This window comes from Bolinopsis microptera, chromosome 2, assembly GCF_026151205.1.
Source record: "Bolinopsis microptera isolate Bmic1 chromosome 2, MBARI_Bmic_1.0, whole genome shotgun sequence".
Classification (NCBI taxonomy): Eukaryota; Metazoa; Ctenophora; class Tentaculata; order Lobata; family Bolinopsidae; genus Bolinopsis; species Bolinopsis microptera.
Genome location: NC_087073.1, coordinates 10,397,249 through 10,418,902, shown reverse-complemented (window position 1 = coordinate 10,418,902; position 21,654 = coordinate 10,397,249). Strand labels below are relative to the sequence as shown.

Sequence of the window (21,654 nt, the reverse complement as noted above, 5' to 3'; positions counted from 1 at the left end):
ATCTCATTTTCTATTTAGAGTGCAGTGCCCTAGTGAGGGATTATTCTTATTGGTTTTTAATTATGTTTATCAAACTAATTTGTGCAACGATTAAAATTTATCAATCACCGCATTTTTTGTAGTTTTTTCGGTGCAGCTTGCTGTGCTGAGTCTTCTAGAAATTTCACATTTTCTGTTGAGCTGTGATATAGTTTTTGTAAATGAGCTTTAACTTTTAAGTAGAAAAAACATTTGGTGTGATAATTGTTGGTGCTCGCTTGCAAATGCGAGAGTGCAATCCTCAATGTTTACTCCTTGTGCTTCTATCAAACTCAATTTGCTCTTTGCCCTAGCGTTATTTAAGCGCTCAATATAATCATACTGCACTGAAATACACACATTGCGCTCTGAGCTCAAGAGGACATTGTCCATTGAAAGCCAGGTGAGCATGTGACGCTATATTGATATAGGCGCAATAAAAACAAGTCTATCAAATTAGTGCCAAAATTGCCTGTTCTATTGTAAGCTCAACTTACTGGACGTTCTAAATCTTACAGGTTTTATTGCGTTATTCGCCAAGTTGTGACTCTGGCTTGGTGAGCACCATATCAGTTCGCACTAAACTTTATAAAGCTCAGACTGAAATTTGCTGTAAACCCTTAAAACCCACCTCTATTAGAATTATATCGTAGATTTAAACTCTGTCTCTACAGTTGATATAATGATATTATGAAATATTCCAGAATCACTGTCTCCGGTCACATGTCTGGACAACCTTGCGCCACGTATCCCCCGTATTCATGACTATTGTCATTTGCCATTTCTTACTTCCTTGTAATGAAATGTCATTATTTAAATAGTTAAATCGTTATGCTTATCAAAGTTTGATTGATTTAACTTGAAAATCATGAGTTATTCCACTCATTTCAAGTACCTGAAATTGCTTCGGGTATATTAGTTGTCTCACGTAGCCGCCCACTTGGAAACTGTATTCTACTCTCATAGATTCTAACGATGTTACGGAGTATCCAAGACACAAGTCCCCAGCAGCTACCTGCTCAGCTTATTGAGAATGTGATGGCTATGCTCCGGTCCTCAGAGCTCTACAACCCTGGTTCCAACAGCCTAACTGAGGATCCTGAGGCTCTTGGCTTTATGGACGGTCTTATGGAGGTTTGGTCCTCATTTTTCTTACCCTTATAATCATAAATCACCTGACCTTCTCTCGACCCTCAACTCACATTTTGATATTCCATTATCCTCTTTCGCTTTCAGATGACAAGTATCCACTCACATTCATCACATGACATTACACAATCTCACAGCTCTCACACCGATTTGAAAGTTTGTTAATCTTATAGTAATGACTAAATTCTCGATTACTCATGAATATTGAATTTATTACTTAGATTTAATTTTAAATCATTAATCGCCATTCATTTCGCGTTTTTATATATAAGATATTCTTATATATAAGATATTCTGCACAGTTTTCACTCTTCACACCTTTTTCTTCCAGGGTAGAGGAACAAGACCTTCAGTGACGGGCGACACCATCCTCTCACATCGAGGTTAATAATTAATTACTTATCCATGTTACTGAATTATCTAGAGTTATTTAAAGTTGATGGTCAATTTTTCAATCCCACATTTAAAGGACCAGTTAACTGAAAAATTTGTGGTCTCAAATTTGGCTAAGATTTAAATCAGCTGTGACAAACCGGTAAAGAATCGTATCGCCGAAAGAACCAGCTCTATAGCGTACGTGTAACGCGTGTTATTGCAATAATAAGCTGTGGCCTCGTGACGTCATAAAGTCCCTCAGTGCGCGCTGGCATAGCGTAATACGTTGCAAATGTTTATCGTTGTCAATAAAACACCTGTAACTCACTCAAATTTTAGAATTATGACTATTTCCCTAGTTCTCCAAAATCCTTATAGTTTTGGCTATCATCCTAACTAAAGGAATAGCTGATTGGATGTACAGTGCTCACGTCATGATTTTAAACAGTGATATAGGTTCTTGAACAGTGCCGGGTGAATGTACGGTTAGAAAGTTTCTGCTATTACAACTTATATGTCATATGTGATAATTTTGGATTGTTTTCATTGCTAGTTACACAAGCAGGGAGACTGTACTGATTGTTTTTCCCCAGTCCATGAAACTCTAATGAATTTAGAAAGGATCTAGATAAGTAGGAGTTTGTTCAATTCCGAGAGCAATCATATATTTATAGCATAGCGAAATTTCTAACTTTAGTCCGCATGGCATGTGTCAGCCAGTATAGGAGATAAGAAGTCTGGCTACTTTACGGCCGTTCCTCTTGGACCATTAGTAGAAGTAGCTTCTATCAGAACAGTGCCATGGGAACAGAATTCCCGCCAAAATACCCGGTCTACCAAATAGTAATACTGATTGGAGTGTACGCGTGTGCGGTGTGTTTTGAATTATACTTACGGCTTACCTAGTTGTTATCCTAATTGCATTATCATCGGTACATAACATAAATAAACTACTGGTAAGTTTAAATACCAAGTGCAAACGTGTTCAGTCAATCGACCCACTGAACAACTATAGAATTTCCAAGACCCTATTATTCTTTGGCCATATATTACGGCACGATCGATTGTTAGATGGCTAAACGACCAACGTTAATCTATACAATTCTAAAACTATGAGCTAGCAGTAGCACTTTAATCTGAAAATACACTTTTTATATTACTCCTGATTTTTACATTTCACGTAAAACATTGTCGCCATAGGTTGATCATGGACACTAACAGCTTAATTTGAGATAAATGACTTATGAGTTTCTCTAAAGTTAACTCTAAAGTTGTGTAGTCCAGTCATTTATGGACATTTTAAATGGAAATGAACCCGCAAATGTTCAGATACTCGCGAAACTTTGCACAGACCTTCCCGAAGGTATGAATAAACGATTTTCGTTTGGAGATATTTTTTTTGACCGCGGAGAAAACCCAGGAGGGCCACGCCCATATTGACCCAATAACTTAACCGACCCCTTGCTTCTGAAGGTCGTAGAGACTTCAAAATAGGCTTAAACGAAGCCGCATATGCATGTTTATATAGGAGTTATTGAGCAACACATGGCCTAAAATCCTTACTTTTCGAGAAATTCGCCAAAAACCATTTTGGGCGTGGTGCTGAGCCCATTTTCGATAGGATCGTGATAGAGTCTTTAGACAGGGTGCAAAAGAACCGCAATTAGCATATTAATATATGACTTACGAACAAACATATGCCTTAAAGTGCTTACTTTTTCAGTTATTGGCCAAAAACTGATTTTCGGTTCCAGAAATCATGCAAAACTATGGGTATCTGGTAAATTGGGCTATGAAGGCCCTAAAGGTTTTTGGATGTATGCAAATTGTGAAGAATGGCCATGTTTATGTACAACTTATGAAGCAACATGTACCCTAAATTATTTACTTTTCGAGTTATTCGGGGAAAAACATTGTATTATGTCCATTTTCTACCTGTAAAATACAGTGTCACGAGCTCCTCTGCGCGCGCAAGGGACTTTATGACGTCATCGCCAAAATAATACAAACTTTATTTACACGCGTTAGAGAGCAGTTAGAGATTTAGGAATTTCGACTCGTTGCTTAGTTTGCTATTTGTCACAATCTGTCAAAATATGAGGATAATTTTTTTTCAGTTAACTGGTCCTTTAAAAACGAATTTAACTCTTAACGTAAACATTGTAAACTCCTGCGATCATTCTCGAAAGTTTGACCTCTAAAAAGATTGAAGATGCTTGCGTACTTCATTCTCATAACAGCTGTACACTATAGTGTATATTGTTGGGAGGGGGGGGGGGGGGGGCTATTGTTGGAGCCTGTGCACTACATTTCCGTCCACCAACAATCTCGTTAACAATTAATCATTATGAACATTTCTCTAGGTTCGAAATAGAATCATAGGATCCACCGTTGGGTAATTTAAATTTGGTGGGAATCAAACCGCAAACTGCTTTAAGTTAACGTATAAACGGTCCCTTATTGGAAAATTCACAACTCGGTTTTTCAGACTCGTGTGAGTCACTTGATTGTCCAGTGTGTCACATGATTGCCCACCTAACAGAGTCCACTTATCCCTCAGGTCTATATCGAGTGCTCTGCAAATCATTTCTTAACTTCTCATGCCAGCCGATCCCTTTACTTTGATATTTTTCTGAGTTTAATCTACATCTATATGGACACATTCATATCAGTTGAAGTTGAGGATATTAGTATAAATAAAAAATTGCGTTTTTTCATAACTACAATAACAAGTGGCATAACTTAGCCGAGCATTACCAGAAGTTCTGAAATCAACCACGTGATTTATTAGCCATACTTCCATATTATGGACTGCTTAAAATAGTAACTCCATTGTTGTTGGGCACCATCATGTTAAAAATGACACATTTTTGTGACTTTATTACAATGATTTGCCTAATTAGCATTCCTTGGTGTGTAGTAGATTAGGCCAATCTAACAATTATAATACATAATTAATTAATTGTCACACTGAATTTCAGATTTAGTGAACCTTTGGTTTTATTTTATTTGGAAGTTTGGGGAAACTAATAATATCCTCAAATGAAAATGTCCATATATTATATATCTTGTCTACTAATCACTTGTCTGTTCCAACATGTGCACACTGCACTTAATGTTGCTCTATATTATATGTATATGATCTGATTTTAGCTCTGTACTGAAGCTGTCTACTGTTTTTCAGTGCTCTACTTTACAACACAAAAGTTTAAATCAATTAGTTTAAGTTTTAACATGCGATTGAGATGACTCATGGTTGCTAATAAACATTAACGAGTTATTTTGCCATCACTTACCTTACTTTAATGTACTAATATAAACAGATCATGATCAATTTTATAAACGATTTTTGCCATGATCGGGCCATTTTGACAAATCGAAATGTTGGTTTTCCAGCCACATTTCTAAAGTTGTTGGTTGCCCAGCCATATTTCTAAATTCGAATTAATTCAACCACCTTCCAGAATCGACTGCGGCAATTAACAACATAACGTTGAGCCAAACCTTGCCGACGCTGATAAAGGAGAACTTAACCAGAAGAAAGGAGTGGGATTATGATGTAGTGGAGTTGGAAAGATTGTCTAGTCACAGGTAAAAACACCCTATTAGGATCCCGTTAATATTTAATCAATTAACGTCATGAATGTTATCAAATGTGAACGCTCCTTATACTTTAATAGCATTGTTATTTGATAGTTATTGTATAGTTATTGAATAAGTATATTAATCTAACAAGTGCTTTTAAATAGTATTATGAACCAATTATAAGATCAGGTTGGTTGATGAATTATTATTTTAAATATTCAGTTTCCACTGTAGTGTCAAGACAGTTTTTTTAAAAGTTTATCATCGCACTAATTACACTATTACTTTCAGGCCACTGTTTTATCTCGGTTTTGATATCCTGGTCGAGTTTGGTATCTTGAACCTCTTCAAGATAGAGGAGACCACCCTGAGAAACTGGCTTGGATTAATAGAATCAAATTATCGCAGTTGCAACACATACCACAACTCCACGCACGCGGCCGATGTTCTCCAAGCGTCCGCCTACTTCTGCAGGAGCCAGTGTATGGAGAATTTTTTGGACCCAACAGACTTCCTGGCCCTCCTAATCGCGTCTATCTGCCACGACATTGATCACCCGGGCCGAACTAACGCTTTCTTGTGCAATGTTAGTCACGAGCTAGCTATAATGTATAATGATAGCGCAGTGCTTGAAAGTCACCACTCTGCGACAACCTTCAAAGTCACCTGTCAGGCGGCCGAGAATAAAAACGTTAACATATTCCAAAACCTTGAACCGGAAAACTTTAAGATGATCAGAAAGTCAATCATCTCGATGATCTTGGCAACGGACATGACCCAACATTTCGAACATTACAATAAGTTCCTGGCGGTTAATCTGAAGTGTGGTTCCAGTGAAGACGGTGAGGAGTGTATGGCCCAGGTTCCCGTCAGCCAAGACAACAAATCTCTCATCCTCAGGATGGCTATCAAGTGTGCGGATATTTCTAATCCCTCCCGCAGTGTCTGTCTAGCCAGAGCCTGGGCTCACAGGATTGTACTCGAGTACCGGGATCAGATAGCGGAGGAAAAGTCACGTGCACTACCCCAGTCACTGCCTCCGTTCGACGATATCCCTAAATCTCAAGTTCTCTTCGTGCACTTGTTTGCTAAAGACCTCCTAACCGCCTACTATGAATTTTTAGAATTCGGCCACCTAACCGATCAGTTAACCGAGACATTTGACTATTGGGATAGTTTTAACGAAGAGAACCCCTACCCGCACGCACTGACCCTCTCAATCTCTACCTCCTCTAATTCTACGTGATTGTAACACTTCAGAGTCAAGCGCAACTCATTGCGTTCCTTCCGTTGCAGTGCGCTTTCCGGCTAGGTTGACCCATCGAAAACATTCTCACAACGTGTTGTGTAGTTGGACTAAACCATCATTCCATCCATAATGCAGCAATTCGGCCGGAGCAACTGCAATAATGCTCTGACGGCTGACGCCCCCTGAAACCTGTCACTTACTCGCCAAGAACAGTTTTTAAGAATTAATGATATTAATTACACTTTTTAAGAATTGTTATAATAATCAGAGTCCTTACATCATCCTAACATGTAACACTGATTAAAATCAGACTTTGTTCAATTAATGATAGAGAGCTGCCTCCACCGTGACCAGGTCCTAACGACTCACACAATCTACCTGCTGTATATTTATAATTTGTATAATGGTGTACAGTGTATCATTCACTGGGAGTAGTTCCATACCAGCTAGGTACCAGTACCATATCGCTATGGTACCAGTACCATGCGCATACCAGTACCATATCGCTATGGTACCAGTACCATATCAGCTAGGTACCAGTACCATACCAGCTAGGTACCAGTACCATATCGCTATGGTACCAGTACCATACCAGCTAGGTACCAGTACCTCAACAGTATGGTACCAGCAATATACTGGCGACATTTCAGTATAGTCCCGGTACCATAGCTGCCAGCGCATGTTACCAGTACCATACGGCTATGTTCTGTGGTATCAGTATCATACCAGCATGGATACCGTGCTGGTACTAGTACCACACCGTTCCCGCTTGGTACTGGTACCAGTAGCTTCCTGGCACAGTGCCATTCTGGCTTGGTACCACTACCAATACCTTCCTGGCACTTGTACAATATCGTACTGGCATGGTGCTGGTACGATATTTGTTATGGCATTCCGATCACGAACGTGTCGAGACTGACGTATAATATCCTGACCAAATTATTGAATTTATTTTCATGTTCTGTTCAATAATGCATTCATAAATTGATTTACTTCAATTATTCTTCTACTGGCAATGTAATGTCGATATTATCAATTTCAGAATTACTTTTACCTTTTGACTGGAATTTGGCGGTTGGAATTTTATTTTTGTGGCAGTATGGGTGACAGAATGAATGACTCTGCATTTTGAAATAGAGGAACTGTTTCACTGTTTTCATTTTGGATTGTAATTTTCAAATTGGATGCCTTTAAATTGTGTTACAGATCGTTCACGTATTACGTAGCCATTCCATATCCCGTAAGCCAATTTAAACACAACTATTTTATTGTGTGGAATTGCACTTAGCTTTTTCAAAACCTATCCCCATTCCCCTTGGCTTACGTAATACGAGAAAGATTCCTATTAGTTAAGACTTAAGTTGTCGTTGTAGACGATCAATTGCAATGGCTTCTAAAATTATTCGTAAAATTAAAAATTAAAACTAAAAATTGTAGCGAAATTTTGAATCACTTCATATAAAATCGTTAAACAGTGATTATATAACAGATTATAAGAAATAACTTGCGGTTATGATTTCGGAGTGGAATGAAGCCTAGCGGCTTAAGAGAAATAAACATAGATAAAATTACGCATTTTGCATCATCAATAACTTGCAAAATCAAAAATAAGTTAAATGTGCCCGATTTTTGGTGATCTATAAATTCAAAAAAAGTACACAATAAAATATTCGAGCTTAAGTTATGCTCACAACAAACAATAGTCATCATAAACAATAAAATCAATTATTCAAATAAAAGAAAGTACGTTTATACATCAATATCAATTAAGATCGTCACATCAGTTTATATCTATGAACAACATCTAATCGGACCCAATGCTACAACTCTGTAGTGGTTACTTTACTTAGTCCGCTGACTAGCAGTGTTGGCGGCAAATCCTCCGATAAAATGGTCAGTTTTTCTAGATAGTCTAAGTTTCGGTCCTCGGATTGCGGAGGGCGTGGAAGGTACATGAATGTGACTACCGTGTTCTGGGAATTCTCTCGTACCGTCTGGTTCAGGGACTGATACTTTTGCACCTGATGGAGAAAGCTTTACTATTAGGTTACATTTCGCAGATTTTGAATTTGTCGACTATTTCTATCTCCAGCCAAAAAAAGGACAACCGCAAACCGCGACCGGAGAGATTGTCAACACAATAGCCTAATGTGATGAACAAATACGGAACATGCTAACCTGCGAGTGATATTTGACACCACATTACTACGCCGGACTCGATAACTTTATCAGTTAATAGCTATCTAACCCTATTAACATGTAGAAACTATACAACTGTACAGGTGAAAAGATTTGCTAGGAAACGTACCTCTGGGAGAGTTTCATAATCCTCCGGTTGAATGACTGTCTGCACGTGGGCTTCTATCCTCAGAATCTTCAGAATACCTTCAAGCTGCACTCTTTCTGTGGCTCCTAATGGTAATTTTAATGAGATGATTGTATATTAAGGGCGAGGATATTAACTCTGAAGATCACTCTCCTGATGCAAGAAAGTAATCAAATTAACATCATGATTGCTTCCAATTAATAATAATAATAGGCCTGAAGTTATACACAGAATCAATAATGGAGTGTTACATACAAAATGAGGTTCAGTAACTAACCCATAGTCTGACTAGGACTTATAGCCATGACCCTTAACCGGGTGCCGCCCCAACTGCCCACCATATGGAGGATACAGCTAAGTTGCAACAGGAACATTGAGGTAGTGTCATCCTCTATGTGCGTCTGGGCTGGGTGTGGAGGCACCGGCCACACGTCTGAGAGTGGGGTTTGTTATCCGACAATATACAGGGTGTGGTTTACTGAGTGGATATTCAACTAAAAGTTAAGCATAAGTCCATTACTAAGCGACAATATCTTTGATGAAAATTATCTGTCAATATTATTTGACGTTTACAGTTTATCATAATGAAGCACCTTAAGGTTAACTTAAACAAACCTATAAATAGTGCAGAAGAGCTAGCAGATGGACGTTTTAGCTTGTCGAAATGTCTCAGAATACAGAGGTTCTTTCTGAGCGCCATTACATCTTTGATAACACCAATGTAGCTGTCTACAGTAATCCTACTGTTGTTTGTATGGGTTTCTATCTCCGGCAACCTGTAAAAATAAAGATATTTGCTCTAGCTAGCTCACCTTCGTTTTTCACCCGTCATGTAGTGTGAATATGTAGTATATGTATGCAGTATGTCCTCAATGAAGGATAAATTAACTCTTACTTATCAATATGACCGCGACTGTCAGATTGATTTCGGCGAAGTTTGGAGAAAAGGGGCTTCTTGCAGGGCAATCCATCTGGCTCACTGACAAAATCTTTTGATTCTGAAGTATCGTAGAATCCAATAACTACAGTATTAGGGGTCATGCCACCAAGTCCTGCCGTCTGAAATGAAAAAGAATGTTGAGGTTTGATTGTACGAAGTTCTCTGTTATGTACACGGTCATGTACATTCCTACATTCCTAAATACATTTTCAATTTCCAATACTATCGTAGTTGTGTAATTATTACTATACCAAACATTACAATAATAAACAGTCAATTTTAGTTAAGTCTCTTAGTTCTCGAACAGCTTAACACATTTAAGCTGATAATATTATTTTTAGGATGGCACGAAATACAAATGAGCAACAATTGTGCAAGTTTCATGTGCCCGCATTGTTTCAGCCGGCCATGTGAATTCAGAAAGTCTATGAAAACAAGATAAAAAACTCGCGTGCGCGTTCAATAAAATGTCGCCGCGTGTTCCAAGAATACATAAAATGCGTTCACTATTACCAATAGCCACAAAATATTTTCGTATCATCTGCCCAATCGGGTAAAATAACGTCACCTGTCAGGACTGATTGTTGCCTTACCATGATTAAATTCTGAATTCCGTTTCGGACGTCGCGATCAACTGTGGTCTCAACGAAAGCTTTAACACCCAAAACCTGTACCAAACTTAGCCAGGCCATATTCTGATCTTCGAGCTTGGAAACAAATCCTGAAATATCAACCAAGGTAAAGGAAGTAAAAGACATCTGAAATGTATACCAGGATGGAAGATTCCAAGAATTCCATAGGACGATTCTTAGAAATGAATGGTCTACAGTATGTGGACTTATTCATTGTTATTGAAATTGTATACTGCAAGCTGATCCATTAAACGCTGTCATGACGTGTCATTACATGTACTGCCTCCCCAAAATAAGTAATATCTTCTATTATCATCTCCCAAACTGTTACCTGGTTCCCTGAGATCACCAACTATGTTAGTCCCGATTACATAAAGTCCACCTTTCTTCATATCGTTCAGGAAACTGATGGAAGGAATACATGTCCTCGGGTTTTTACACAAGAACAAGATGCTAGGTCGCCAGAACTTCACGTGGTCCTTCCTCGTGTCCAGCATCAGCAGGTATTTCCTCACCTGGTATACATGTGTAATATTATTTACATGTTATTTAATATCTGGATACGAATTGGTAGGAACTGGCTTACATAGAATATTTTAATGCTGGTTGTAACATTTGTAGTGATATAGTTAGTAACGATCCTATGCACTTTGAAGTTTGATCTTCTATCCAAATACAGAATAAAGAACTATAAATAATGTGGAGTTTTAAATAACTTTAAACTAAATTATATCTTACCTGATGGAAGATGAGAGCCTGACTGATGTAGCCCCAAGAAGAACCCGGAGTTCTGAACATGATGAAGACAAACAACATGACAGATATCCCAAATGAGGTACTGGCATACACTGGGTTAACCACGAACGCCATCACTATACTTGACACAAACCCCACCTGGGAATAACAATTCGTGAGAACCACGTGCGGTATTTAATCAAATAATTGCAGTGCGTAATAAATCTACAGTCTACACTGTGTAGTGTGTACCTGCAATACTGCTATCAATGTTTGGAGATAAATTAAAATTTAATAGGTTACGATAGTTCAGCTTCAACGGAATATCATGTTGGAATTGACGAAATCCTGTTTGTTTCAGGCCACTGTAGAAATGTGAGATTGAAATGTGATACTTATTACTGATATTAATTATAAAACTAATCAAACATTAAAAGTTAACTAACCAAAGAGGTGTACTTGTTGAAGTACACGAAAGTAGGTCTGAAGTTGGGAGCTCCAGCCAAGTCCAGAGCTAGACACGCCATGTTTACAGTGGCGTACGTGAGTAACGAGAAGGTGGCTACGAAGGGAGCGATCAAGTTAAGGGAGCCAACAAACAGCAGTGCCTGGGGAGTTTAAGAGAAATGTTAGAGAGGAATCGTCAGACCTTCCCAGCCTTCGCTAGAAGCGAATTGCTACAAGTTATTATATACTTCACACTATTCATATTGAACTTTTAGAATGTGTATCATATAATATAGTTTGCTCTGGTCATTTACGAACCCAACTCAGTCAAACGTGGGCGAAAACCCCTCAATTCAAACAAAAAAACAAAACAAAAAACAAACTTACCTGAAGAAAAACCCACGATACGACAACTGCAACCCACGGGTTACCTCTCCTCGATCTTCCTTTCTTCACCACACTAAGCAAACTACCCAGGATATCATCCAGAGCAAGCGCCTCTGAGAGAGTTCATACAATTGAAGATTATTGCATTTTAATAATTCTAACTAATAAATCTAACTGGGAATTTCCCGACCTTAAAGTCAAAAACTTACTTAATGATCAATTAATTTGCGCCAATAAAAGATGTGTAGTGGGTTAATATCATAACTTAAGTATCTTTTAGCCATAACTTGAATGCAGGATCAAAAATCTTTAAAATGCTCAAATTGTGATAGGGCAATTTAAAATCACGTAACCTGAAAAGACAATATTTTACCTAAAATGCGACTGGCTCCAATGAAAGCTCCGAGAGACGCGGAGAAAGTGACGCTGAATGTGCCTACAGTTGTTATCCCTGGAACCTTGCATATGTGCTCCAGGAACAGGTAGTCATTTTGTATCAACGTCTGGGGAAGTTTGAAATCAACCTTAGATGTAATTTGTGGCTATGTTCAGATTTGTTGAAATCTATTAATATGTCTTGACACCACGTTAGGGTTAATTATCGGTTACCAGTGTTCACGACTTTTTGGGGAAATAATTCCCGGAAATAGTTATAAGGCAGATTGGTGGTGTATGTTAACCAGGTGGTTAAATCTGAGCCATCTCTTTAAAGACAGTTTTAGTTTTAGTCTTTAGATAAAATGTTAATTATCACAGTGAATTCCAGTCTTTATTCTTATAAAAATAGACTGATCTCTATTTTTGAACACACAGATCGTTTTACACACGGAATTCTGTGTTCAAGTCATATCTCATTCCTACTCAAAGTTAATATTCAGCATATCAACGCGCCTCAATTCTAAGAAATAGAGTTTTGCACAATCTTTTATAAAAGAAATTACATTTATATTCCAAACGTAGCCTAAAGTTTAAATCGTCAAACAATACAAATCTAGTGAGAAATTTTAAGTTGACAGCAGTTGAGCAGTTGAGCAGTTTGGCAAAGAGCCAATAAAAAGACTTACCCTAGAGCAGGTAAAGGCGATGGCGAGGGAAAGCATGATGTAGATAAAGTAGCTCACTATACAAGACAGGACCGTCCCAAATGGTATCGACCTGATGGAAATATAACAGTTATCTCATTTTTCACAAAAAGTTTCATTATAGAATTATGTCATAGTCATCAGAAACACAATTGTAAATATCTCACGAAGTTTGATAGTTACCAGCATCAGTTTAAAGCGGGCAGGTTAAATTGATTGAGGTAGCGATTAATCAACTAGCGATTAATAAACTTTCTGTTTGTACGAATCAAATTCAAGAATCGCTCCCGCGATTATTACAGTATACAGTTATACCGTTATGGAGTCACGAGGGATGCTCACCACTCTCCAGTCTCCATTTTCGTACTTCAGGTATGCTTTTATATTTTTCTATGATCATTGTAAATCAAATTTTTATGGCGTTAGTGCCAAGTTTACTTCTGGTGATCAATCACGTGCAAAACCAACTTGTCACGTGCTAACAAAGCAACAGAACCTCTCAGATATAATCAAGAACACACGTGACTAACTTGCTAGCGTTTTTGAGATCTCCTGACATGTTGGAACCCGCGAAAACACCAGTAAACCCGGTGAAAAGCACAGCAAATACCGTCTCAAAGGAAGTTGTTCGCTTGGTGGTGTAGTCTATTGTGTAGTTCTGAGCACTGAAACAAGGGGTGTTATTATAAATATGTTATGATGATGTACTTACTTACATCACTTTCGAAGAATATGTCTAATTGGAGCTATTAATAACCTATATTTGCTAAATTCTAACATAATTCAGTCATTCAGTGCGACTCTGATATTATGTTTAAACATAACGGCCAAACGCCTATTGATCTGTGCGAAATGAATCATGATATCCATGGATTAAGAAAATTACATCTGTGTGTTAAAAAAATTCTTAAAAAATGTGTGAATGAATCTATACAAAGTTTTTAGAAATTAAGCACGTGTGCCCTAATGGATCAATTGAACTTAATTAAATCATTCTATATAATTAATTTTCGAGTAAATAATAATCGGGGAACAAAAACCCGATTCCAAATCAGTGATGATGAAGCAAACGTTACTGATTGTCTTGTTGTAACTCCTCCATGATCGAGATATTAATAAAACGGTTAAATAAATAAACTTTTTCGTCATAAAGTCATGTATAGTAACTTTCTCATATATATATTGAGAGGTAGTAACATACAACAGTGGCGTAACGTTGCCTGTTGGCGCCCCCCCCCCCCCCCCCCGACGAAAAAGCGCCCCCTGTTGGCGCCCCTCCCCTTTTGGCGCCCCTCCCTAAAATTGAACAAATTAGGTGATTTTAGAGGATACGCCGGTAAAATCTCTAAAAAAGTGTGTATCTAGAGCAAAACGCGCAGCTTTGCTAGTACTTTAATTAAATTTTCGAAATTGTCCCACATTCAAACGACGATTTGGCACCCCCCCGCACAGCGGGGTCAGCGGGGCCCTTCGTTACGCCACTGGGTAGTAAACCTATCGACTGAATCTTTAGATTTTGAGTTTTCGGCTATAAAGCGATGTATATGAGGTAATTAATGTCTGCAGTGTCCCTTAAGTTAGACCATCACGTAGATGGACATCAAGGTTTTTTAGAAAGGACCACTTTGTATTTATAATTATTGCTGTTATGATATACGCGTACGGGATACAAATTTATTATAAATCTGCCGGTATTTGTGCGACTTAGACACCTTACTTACGTATTGAAATACCAATTTTGACTCTATATCCACAGTTATTCACCATGGATTCGTTTGTTATTATATAGTTTTCATCAATTTTTGGATTTAGATTAATTCGATGTATTGGGTCCAAGTAATTGCGGACATAGTTCACTATGCGTTTACCGTGCTTGGGTGCCCATCATATTTTATAGATGGGGGCGATATTTTGAACGATTCTATTTTATAATCAATTTTAATTTAAAAAAATAAACGGAATACAAAGTCATTATAAATCTGTGCATTATTTGTGCGACTTAGACACCTTACTTGGCAAGGTGTTCCCCAGACTGCGGTATCATATTGGAATAACTTTACGATATGCCATCCAAGTCATGTGACAAACCACGCACTGGGCATTATTTATAGTTGGGAGCTGGGCCTGAAAGATTCAGAGAAGGTTTGCCCCATTCTGAGTGGGGTCGGTGATGCCGGACGCTTTGGAGCCAGGACCTGTTACGTTAGGGTCCTGGAGAGAGCATTATCGTGGTCTGTAGTTAAGGGAGCTGTGCTCCGGACATTTTCTCAGCACATAGACAGGACCAGTCGGGCTTAAGCGTAGGGGGAGTTGACAATGGTTGACTCAGGAGAGCAGGAACTAGCTGTGTTGTAGCCAGGGTCAACACGGGTTGATCCAACGCGGGTGTGTTCGTGTCACCACAATCGGGCTCTGGAAGAGCAAGAAGCTATACTATAGGGGCATTGTTCAGCAAGGGCTGTAGTTGTTACGTAAAGGTAGATTAAGGATAAGACTCCGTTAGGCACGGTCAACGAGGCCATTAGGACTTATTAAAGAACATCTCACCCTCTAAGAAATTCTCATTTTCCTTTAAACTGCTTATTGGTAACACTAACGTCTAAAAACTATATATAGTTTTCGTATATATATACTATATATAGTTTTCGTATATATACGACAGACATGGTGGTACAATCAGACATCAGAATCTGGAATAAACTATGAGAGAAAAAAATAATCTCGACACATATTGGTTACCTTTATTTATTCAAAAGAATTTAATTAATTGAACTTCATTATACACTCTTCTTTATTTGTAGATCAAAACAACAAACACAAACTGTGGCCTGCATCCCCGTCAATACCAGACAATCATTTAATAAGTTGCTCAAAGGTAGTAGACCAGGCCATCAAATATTTAGTTAACTATCGCAGCGTCTTGTTACACTGCTTGTTTAACTAGTAGTTGTTGCTATGACAACTCAAACTTGCGTGGAACTGGAAGTTTCATGCTCACATATACGTATGAGGTTCATTTTTGCCAACAAATTGTCGCTATATTTAAATGGCAATTTTATTTGCTTAACCTTAACCCTTGAACTGGTACCATCAAGCTTCTCATTTAATCATTAGAACTTATTAAAGAACATCTCACCCTCTAAGAAAACTGGTACCATCAAGCTTAAATACAAAACAAGCAAATTTTATTTGCAGCAGATTGGTTAAACGCATATAATAATAACGATATCTCAGTTCCAAGTTCTGACCCAAATCAAAATTTGACCAGTTTCCAATCTGATAATCTTCTTGATCGGAATGTTGCTGCTAGTTCGTCAAATAGCTTTATTCTTTTTATCTTTTTACTACACTTACTAACACGTGCATTACAAAGGAGTAAACGTTTGCGGAGGCATTCTATAACGGTATATATTTTATGACTTCATGCACGGGTGCCATTCTGCTTATTTGGTTCGCAGTTTTTTCCTAGACTTTGTGATCGGACTTAAACTTTCTGTACCAGTATTTCGTTATCTTAGGAGTTATTCAGCTTTTATTTTATTCCCATTCTCGACCCCTCGCTAGCAGCCCGGTTAATTTAGTACCTCTAAGTACCTTCTCATTTAATCATTAGGACTTATTAAAGGACTTATTAAAGAACATCTCACCCTCTAAGAAAACTGGTACCATCAAGCTTAAATACTTCAAAACAAGCAAATTTGATTTGCAGCAGATTGGTTAAACGCATATAATTCATCAAATAGCTTTATTCTTTTTATCTTTTTACTACACTTACTAACACGTGCATTACAAAGGAGTAAACGTTTGCGGAGGCATTCTATAACGGTATATATTTTATGACTTCATGGACGGGTGCCATTCTGCTTATTTGGTTCACAGGTTTTTCCTAGATAAGACTTTGTGATCGGACTTAAACTTTCTGTACCAGTATTTCGTTATCTTAGGAGTTATTCCGCTTTTATTTTATTCCCATTCTCGACTCCTCGCTAGCAGTCCGGTTAATTTAGTACCTCTAAGTACCTTCTCATTTAATCATTAGGACTTATCAAAGAACATCTCACCCTCTAAGAGAGATCCGTTTGGAGATATTTCTTATTACGCTCTATGTTATTAATTTTCCTTGTGTTTGAATTCTGTCACTTTTTAACTGTTTCTAGTCTTTGTTATTTTCGGCCGATTTCTGCACTTTTTCACTGGGTCATCTTCATATTTTCTGGGATGGAGACGAGCAGCATTTAAGGAACAGTTTGCTTGTCTGACTTACTAATACTTCATTAGACACTTCTGGTCAGGAACTGAACAAGAACCACATTCGAAGACTGAAACATCTGAATGACTCTGCAACCCAGGAATCAACTACTCAGTTATCATCGCTCAATAATCGGTTTGGTATCGACGTTACATATTTTATTATTTAAAAAAAATAAGCTGATTTTAGAAACCAGGGAATTAAAGTTACCGTCCTAATAAGGCTAACATTAAATCGCTGATTTTATTTATATATATCTTTTTTTTTGGTTCTTTCTTTTCCTTCAAAACATTCCAGTACATTGTGCAGAAAGTTGGAGATAAAGCCGTAGTACGTACATGTAGCATTGCACTGGATCGAACTTGCAGAGTGTAGTTTCCTTCAGTCTGCGCCGCACGCTTATATAAACATACGCGGCGCAGATCGACTGGAGGAGATTGCACTGTGTAGGCTCCGGTGTAATGTGATATGTATGTACTACGGCTTTACAAAATTTTGGAAGCATGTAGGGATATATATCTGATACCAATCGTATATATACTAAAAATATATATACTAAAAATACTCTAGCACAATTGTAACTGCAGTTTTAAAGAACTCTAAATGCTTAATGAACACTCTTGCAGGTACCACCCGTATTCACACTCAGACCTGAGTTTAGTCATTTTCCAATACGAGATTGGGGACGGGTTCTATAAACAAACAAACAAACAAACAAACAAACAAACAAACAAACAAACAAACAAACAAACAAACAAACAAACAAACAAACAAACAAACAAACAAACAAACAAACAAACAAACAAACAAACAAACAAACAAACAAACAAACAAACAAACAAACAAACAAACAAACAAACAAACAAACAAACAAATAACAAGAATTTTCCCTACGATGTACTTGTATACCTTTCATTCTTTCGAGTGAAAGGTGTGACTGGAAAAAAGTACAACATATTTACATACTATATTATTTATAAATGAGTGGGATTCGTGCATGGTAAAAATTGACGATTTATTTGACCAATGTAGCGCCGCGCATCAACAATAAATGAATCCAGATAATTGCGGAAAATAACTTTGCGAAGGAGGAATTTCACTGTAATTAATTAACACATGGCTACCGTCGCGGGCAGCATAACATACGCTTCCTATACACATAATTATAGGGGAGTGGTCTATATTGCGAAGGAGCAGACTTTTGTCATCACCGCAGGTCCATCGGGCCACCTCATATATCCAAACCCGATTACTTATTCCCTACGATCTTTTTGCCTTCGGCAAGAGTAGGGAAAAAAATGAGTGGAAAATATAGTGGAGTGCTCCTTCATTAATGTTTTTATAGACATTTAAAACCGTTTCAATGAATCGGTTGCGCAATATTTGTGCGATTTAGAACATTCAGTTGGCAATTGGAATCGAATTATGATAGGTCGTCCAAGTCATGTGACAAGACGTTTGAACCAGTAATCTTGGTTAAGGTCAATTTATTAACATTTCTGATCGCTATATAGATAAATGGCATGAATATTGAATAACCCTCTCCATATTGTATCAGGGTTCGCAGTTCGCAGTTCCCCTCTTACTGTCTTAACTTCCCCTTTAGTTATCTAATCCGTTAGTTATATACATGTAATAATATGTATGTAGCTAGTTTCATAGATGATTTAAATACTTTCATTGCACAGAATTCAATCAAACCATATATTATAATAACGATATATAAGTATAACTATTAAAATGAGTTGGTAACGCGTTTTATTATTTATCTAAATTACGTGTTGATTAACCAGTATCGACGTTGCGGAAAGGCGACACTAAATCTAACTCGTGTGTTCAGTGTTTGGCGAAAAATTGATTTTCATATTTTTCAAATCTGCGTTGCTAGCACCGTATCATTAACTTTGCAGTTTGTAGGATAAAATATTAGGTGCCTCTTGAAAAACGGGCCGCCAGCCTGCCCAAGATAACATTTACAACGTCCTTTGTTATATGATATTGTTAAGCTGTACATACTTCCAAACAACAAGTAAGAATGCGGAGAAGTTTATCATTCACGTCAGTATTCTACACATTCTGTGGAACGTAACTAGATATCCAAGCAACAACAAAAAACGGTTATAAATCTGACAAAAGGACAACAATATTAAACTTAACAACAAGTGCAATAATATCAGTTGTGTCATGTGTGAGGGTAATATGAGAAGAACTATTAATTAACTAATTAACTAACCGGTTTTCAAGGAAGGTTTCCCTGCTCCAACTGGTATATGTGAGGTTAACAGTGTGGTTTAGCATTGAGTTATCTGACGGTGGGTGAAGGTCCTGTAGTGGGCTGCATGTTATAGTGTGAAGTATAACAGATAATAGTGGTAAAATAAAACAGAACCTGGAATTCAAATAATCATATTGAGGGTAAATTTGAAATTATTCAATCTGTAAATTAATTGATTGAGGGTAAATGAGGCTAGTGTTTCGAGAACACCTTCTAGATCAGTGTTACTCACATTAATAGGTTTTTGGATGATAAAGTTTACGATGTTAATAACTAGGGTCACAGCCACAATAGCGAAGATAACAAGGTTTGTCTTTGCGAACATCTGTCGGAATGTAAAATATTATTAACTGTTATATTTAGTTAACAAGTACCAGATAAACTAGACACAGTCATTAGTGTGTTACTGTACTGAGCCGCCAAATTAATTGTCCATACATAAGTATGTAGTATCAATGTATGCTCATGTAAGTATGTAGGCTTTGCTGCAAATTAAAGACGTATTATATATCTCGTCACTTTATTTTCAATGAGAACTACGAATAAAATAAGGAGTTTACTAATTGTTCAAAATCTACATAATATTCACATTATATCGTTCGCGAAATTATGATTAATAATTGTATACAGTCATGCACATATAATGCTGACCTCGGCTCCAATGAGCACCACGAATAACATGATGAGCAGAATACAGGACCCGTACAGGTTCTTCCAGTGACCGTGCTCCGGTAGAAACTTCCCAAAGTTGCCGCCATCTTCCCCAAACGAGTCCACAATAGCGTCCACAAGACCGAGTAGGTATACCTGGACACAGTTAGGTTAAATTAGTGGACACGGTGGACACAGTTGACACAGTGGACACAGTGGACACAGTGGACACAGTGGACAATGTTCACCTGGTTTAGTGGATGTTCAAGTAGAATTCATAAACTTCAATTAGTAATACGAATGTCAATGATAGCAAAATAGTACTTTTATACTTAGTAATTTTGTTAGTGAAGTTTGAGCACTGTGGGTCATAGTAATGAGCGTCCTGATTTCACTGTTATGTATCTTATGATGGGGTGGTGCTGCTACGTAATAGCTATTATTACAGCCGACAAACAATTTCTTCATGAAATCTAAAAGTGCCACAATACGATATGTATTATCGCTAGAATAACCATTTGAATACCAGCAACATGGTACAAATACCCAGTGTTTAAAATTTAGCCATAAAATCAACCATTTCCTCTGCCATCATGAGTAGGTACATGACTTTTCATAAGGAAGTCAAGTTTATAATGCCGTACGCGTAGGTTCAACTTAAACCTATAACATGTATAATACTTCTAATTGTATTACTTTTAAGTTTTTCGTTTCGGAGATCTGGGGGTCCTTTCCGAAACGGTAGGTACTTAAGTGAAAGATGGGAATTAAGTGTAAAGTTAAGCAAAAAGTATATCTGAACAGATACTTAAGTGCAAAAACTTCAGTCAATTTTTGTAATTAAATTTTTTTCACTTAAGCCGATATTTTTACTTTTAAGTACATACTTAAGTACGCTGTTTTTCACTTAAAATGTAACTATGGTACGGACGTTACTTAAGTGCAATAATTATACTTAACTCAAAAAGTATTCGAAGGGAAACGAATAATTATGTTATGTTTGACATATATTGTCAAACGTAAAATAATTAATATTTTAAAGATCATTATTAGTTCACACGCACTGCTATTTTAGGGACCGTAGAATACTCACAGTCACGGCAATTATAGATCTCAAAGAGGGTGCAAAAAATTAATGAATTGTAGCAAATGCTGAGGACTTTAAATTTGGAATACTACATATAAAAAGGGTTGACTATGCAGACAGTCTAAATGTACATTTTAATTCATAAATTTAACTGCGCATAAATAAAATCCTATTTTTAAAATATCATTGTAGGCTCCCAAGTGGTCCTTTCTAAAAACCTAGACTTCCATTCACGTGACCGTCCAACTTTCTGACTTCTCGATGCAAATAGTTTAACTGCACTGGCAAGTGCTTACGCTTTATTTGCTCTAACCCATAAATATCCTCCAATAGAAGTCAACAGGACCCTATAATTTAAATATCATTGTAGGCTCCCAAGTGGTCCGTTCTAAAAACATAGATCATGTCAGTCTACGCGACGGTTCAACCTTATTGGCCCCTCACTGTAAAGTGCAAATAGTTTATCG

The 21,654-nt window shown here is 37.4% G+C and overlaps 2 protein-coding genes across 15 annotated transcripts in view; one reads left to right on the top strand and one right to left on the bottom strand.

The window, feature by feature from the left end:
* Positions 1-7,556, top strand: part of LOC134826394 (high affinity cAMP-specific and IBMX-insensitive 3',5'-cyclic phosphodiesterase 8B-like) — a 56,416-nt gene extending 48,860 nt beyond the window's left edge. For 4 of the 12 annotated variants that reach the window (XM_063838743.1, XM_063838737.1, XM_063838741.1 and 1 more), the window contains 6 exons: positions 985-1,152; positions 1,255-1,323; positions 1,499-1,550; positions 4,031-4,102; positions 5,007-5,133; positions 5,419-7,556. In XM_063838743.1, the coding sequence (XP_063694813.1) occupies positions 985-1,152; positions 1,255-1,323; positions 1,499-1,550; positions 4,031-4,102; positions 5,007-5,133; positions 5,419-6,373 (1,443 nt within the window). In that variant the 3' untranslated portion in view covers positions 6,374-7,556. The remainder of the gene's footprint in view (positions 1-984; positions 1,153-1,254; positions 1,324-1,498; positions 1,551-4,030; positions 4,103-5,006; positions 5,134-5,418) is intronic. The other 8 variants (XM_063838746.1, XM_063838745.1, XM_063838740.1 and 5 more) reach the window with 4 other exon arrangements.
* A 251-nt stretch (positions 7,557-7,807) lies between these two features.
* Positions 7,808-21,654, bottom strand: part of LOC134826396 (solute carrier family 12 member 9-like) — a 39,097-nt gene continuing 25,250 nt past the window's right edge. For all 3 annotated transcript variants that reach the window (XM_063838748.1, XM_063838749.1, XM_063838747.1), the window contains 16 exons: positions 20,101-20,256; positions 19,682-19,774; positions 19,408-19,499; positions 13,456-13,590; positions 12,908-12,998; positions 12,217-12,346; positions 11,844-11,956; positions 11,456-11,617; positions 11,013-11,168; positions 10,606-10,789; positions 10,236-10,363; positions 9,598-9,761; positions 9,318-9,478; positions 8,980-9,135; positions 8,685-8,788; positions 7,808-8,397 (listed from right to left, as the gene is read on the bottom strand). In XM_063838748.1, coding sequence (XP_063694818.1) covers positions 8,197-8,397; positions 8,685-8,788; positions 8,980-9,135; positions 9,318-9,478; positions 9,598-9,761; positions 10,236-10,363; positions 10,606-10,789; positions 11,013-11,168; positions 11,456-11,617; positions 11,844-11,956; positions 12,217-12,346; positions 12,908-12,998; positions 13,456-13,590; positions 19,408-19,499; positions 19,682-19,774; positions 20,101-20,256 — 2,226 coding nt within the window. In that variant the 3' untranslated portion in view covers positions 7,808-8,196. The remainder of the gene's footprint in view (positions 8,398-8,684; positions 8,789-8,979; positions 9,136-9,317; positions 9,479-9,597; positions 9,762-10,235; positions 10,364-10,605; positions 10,790-11,012; positions 11,169-11,455; positions 11,618-11,843; positions 11,957-12,216; positions 12,347-12,907; positions 12,999-13,455; positions 13,591-19,407; positions 19,500-19,681; positions 19,775-20,100; positions 20,257-21,654) is intronic.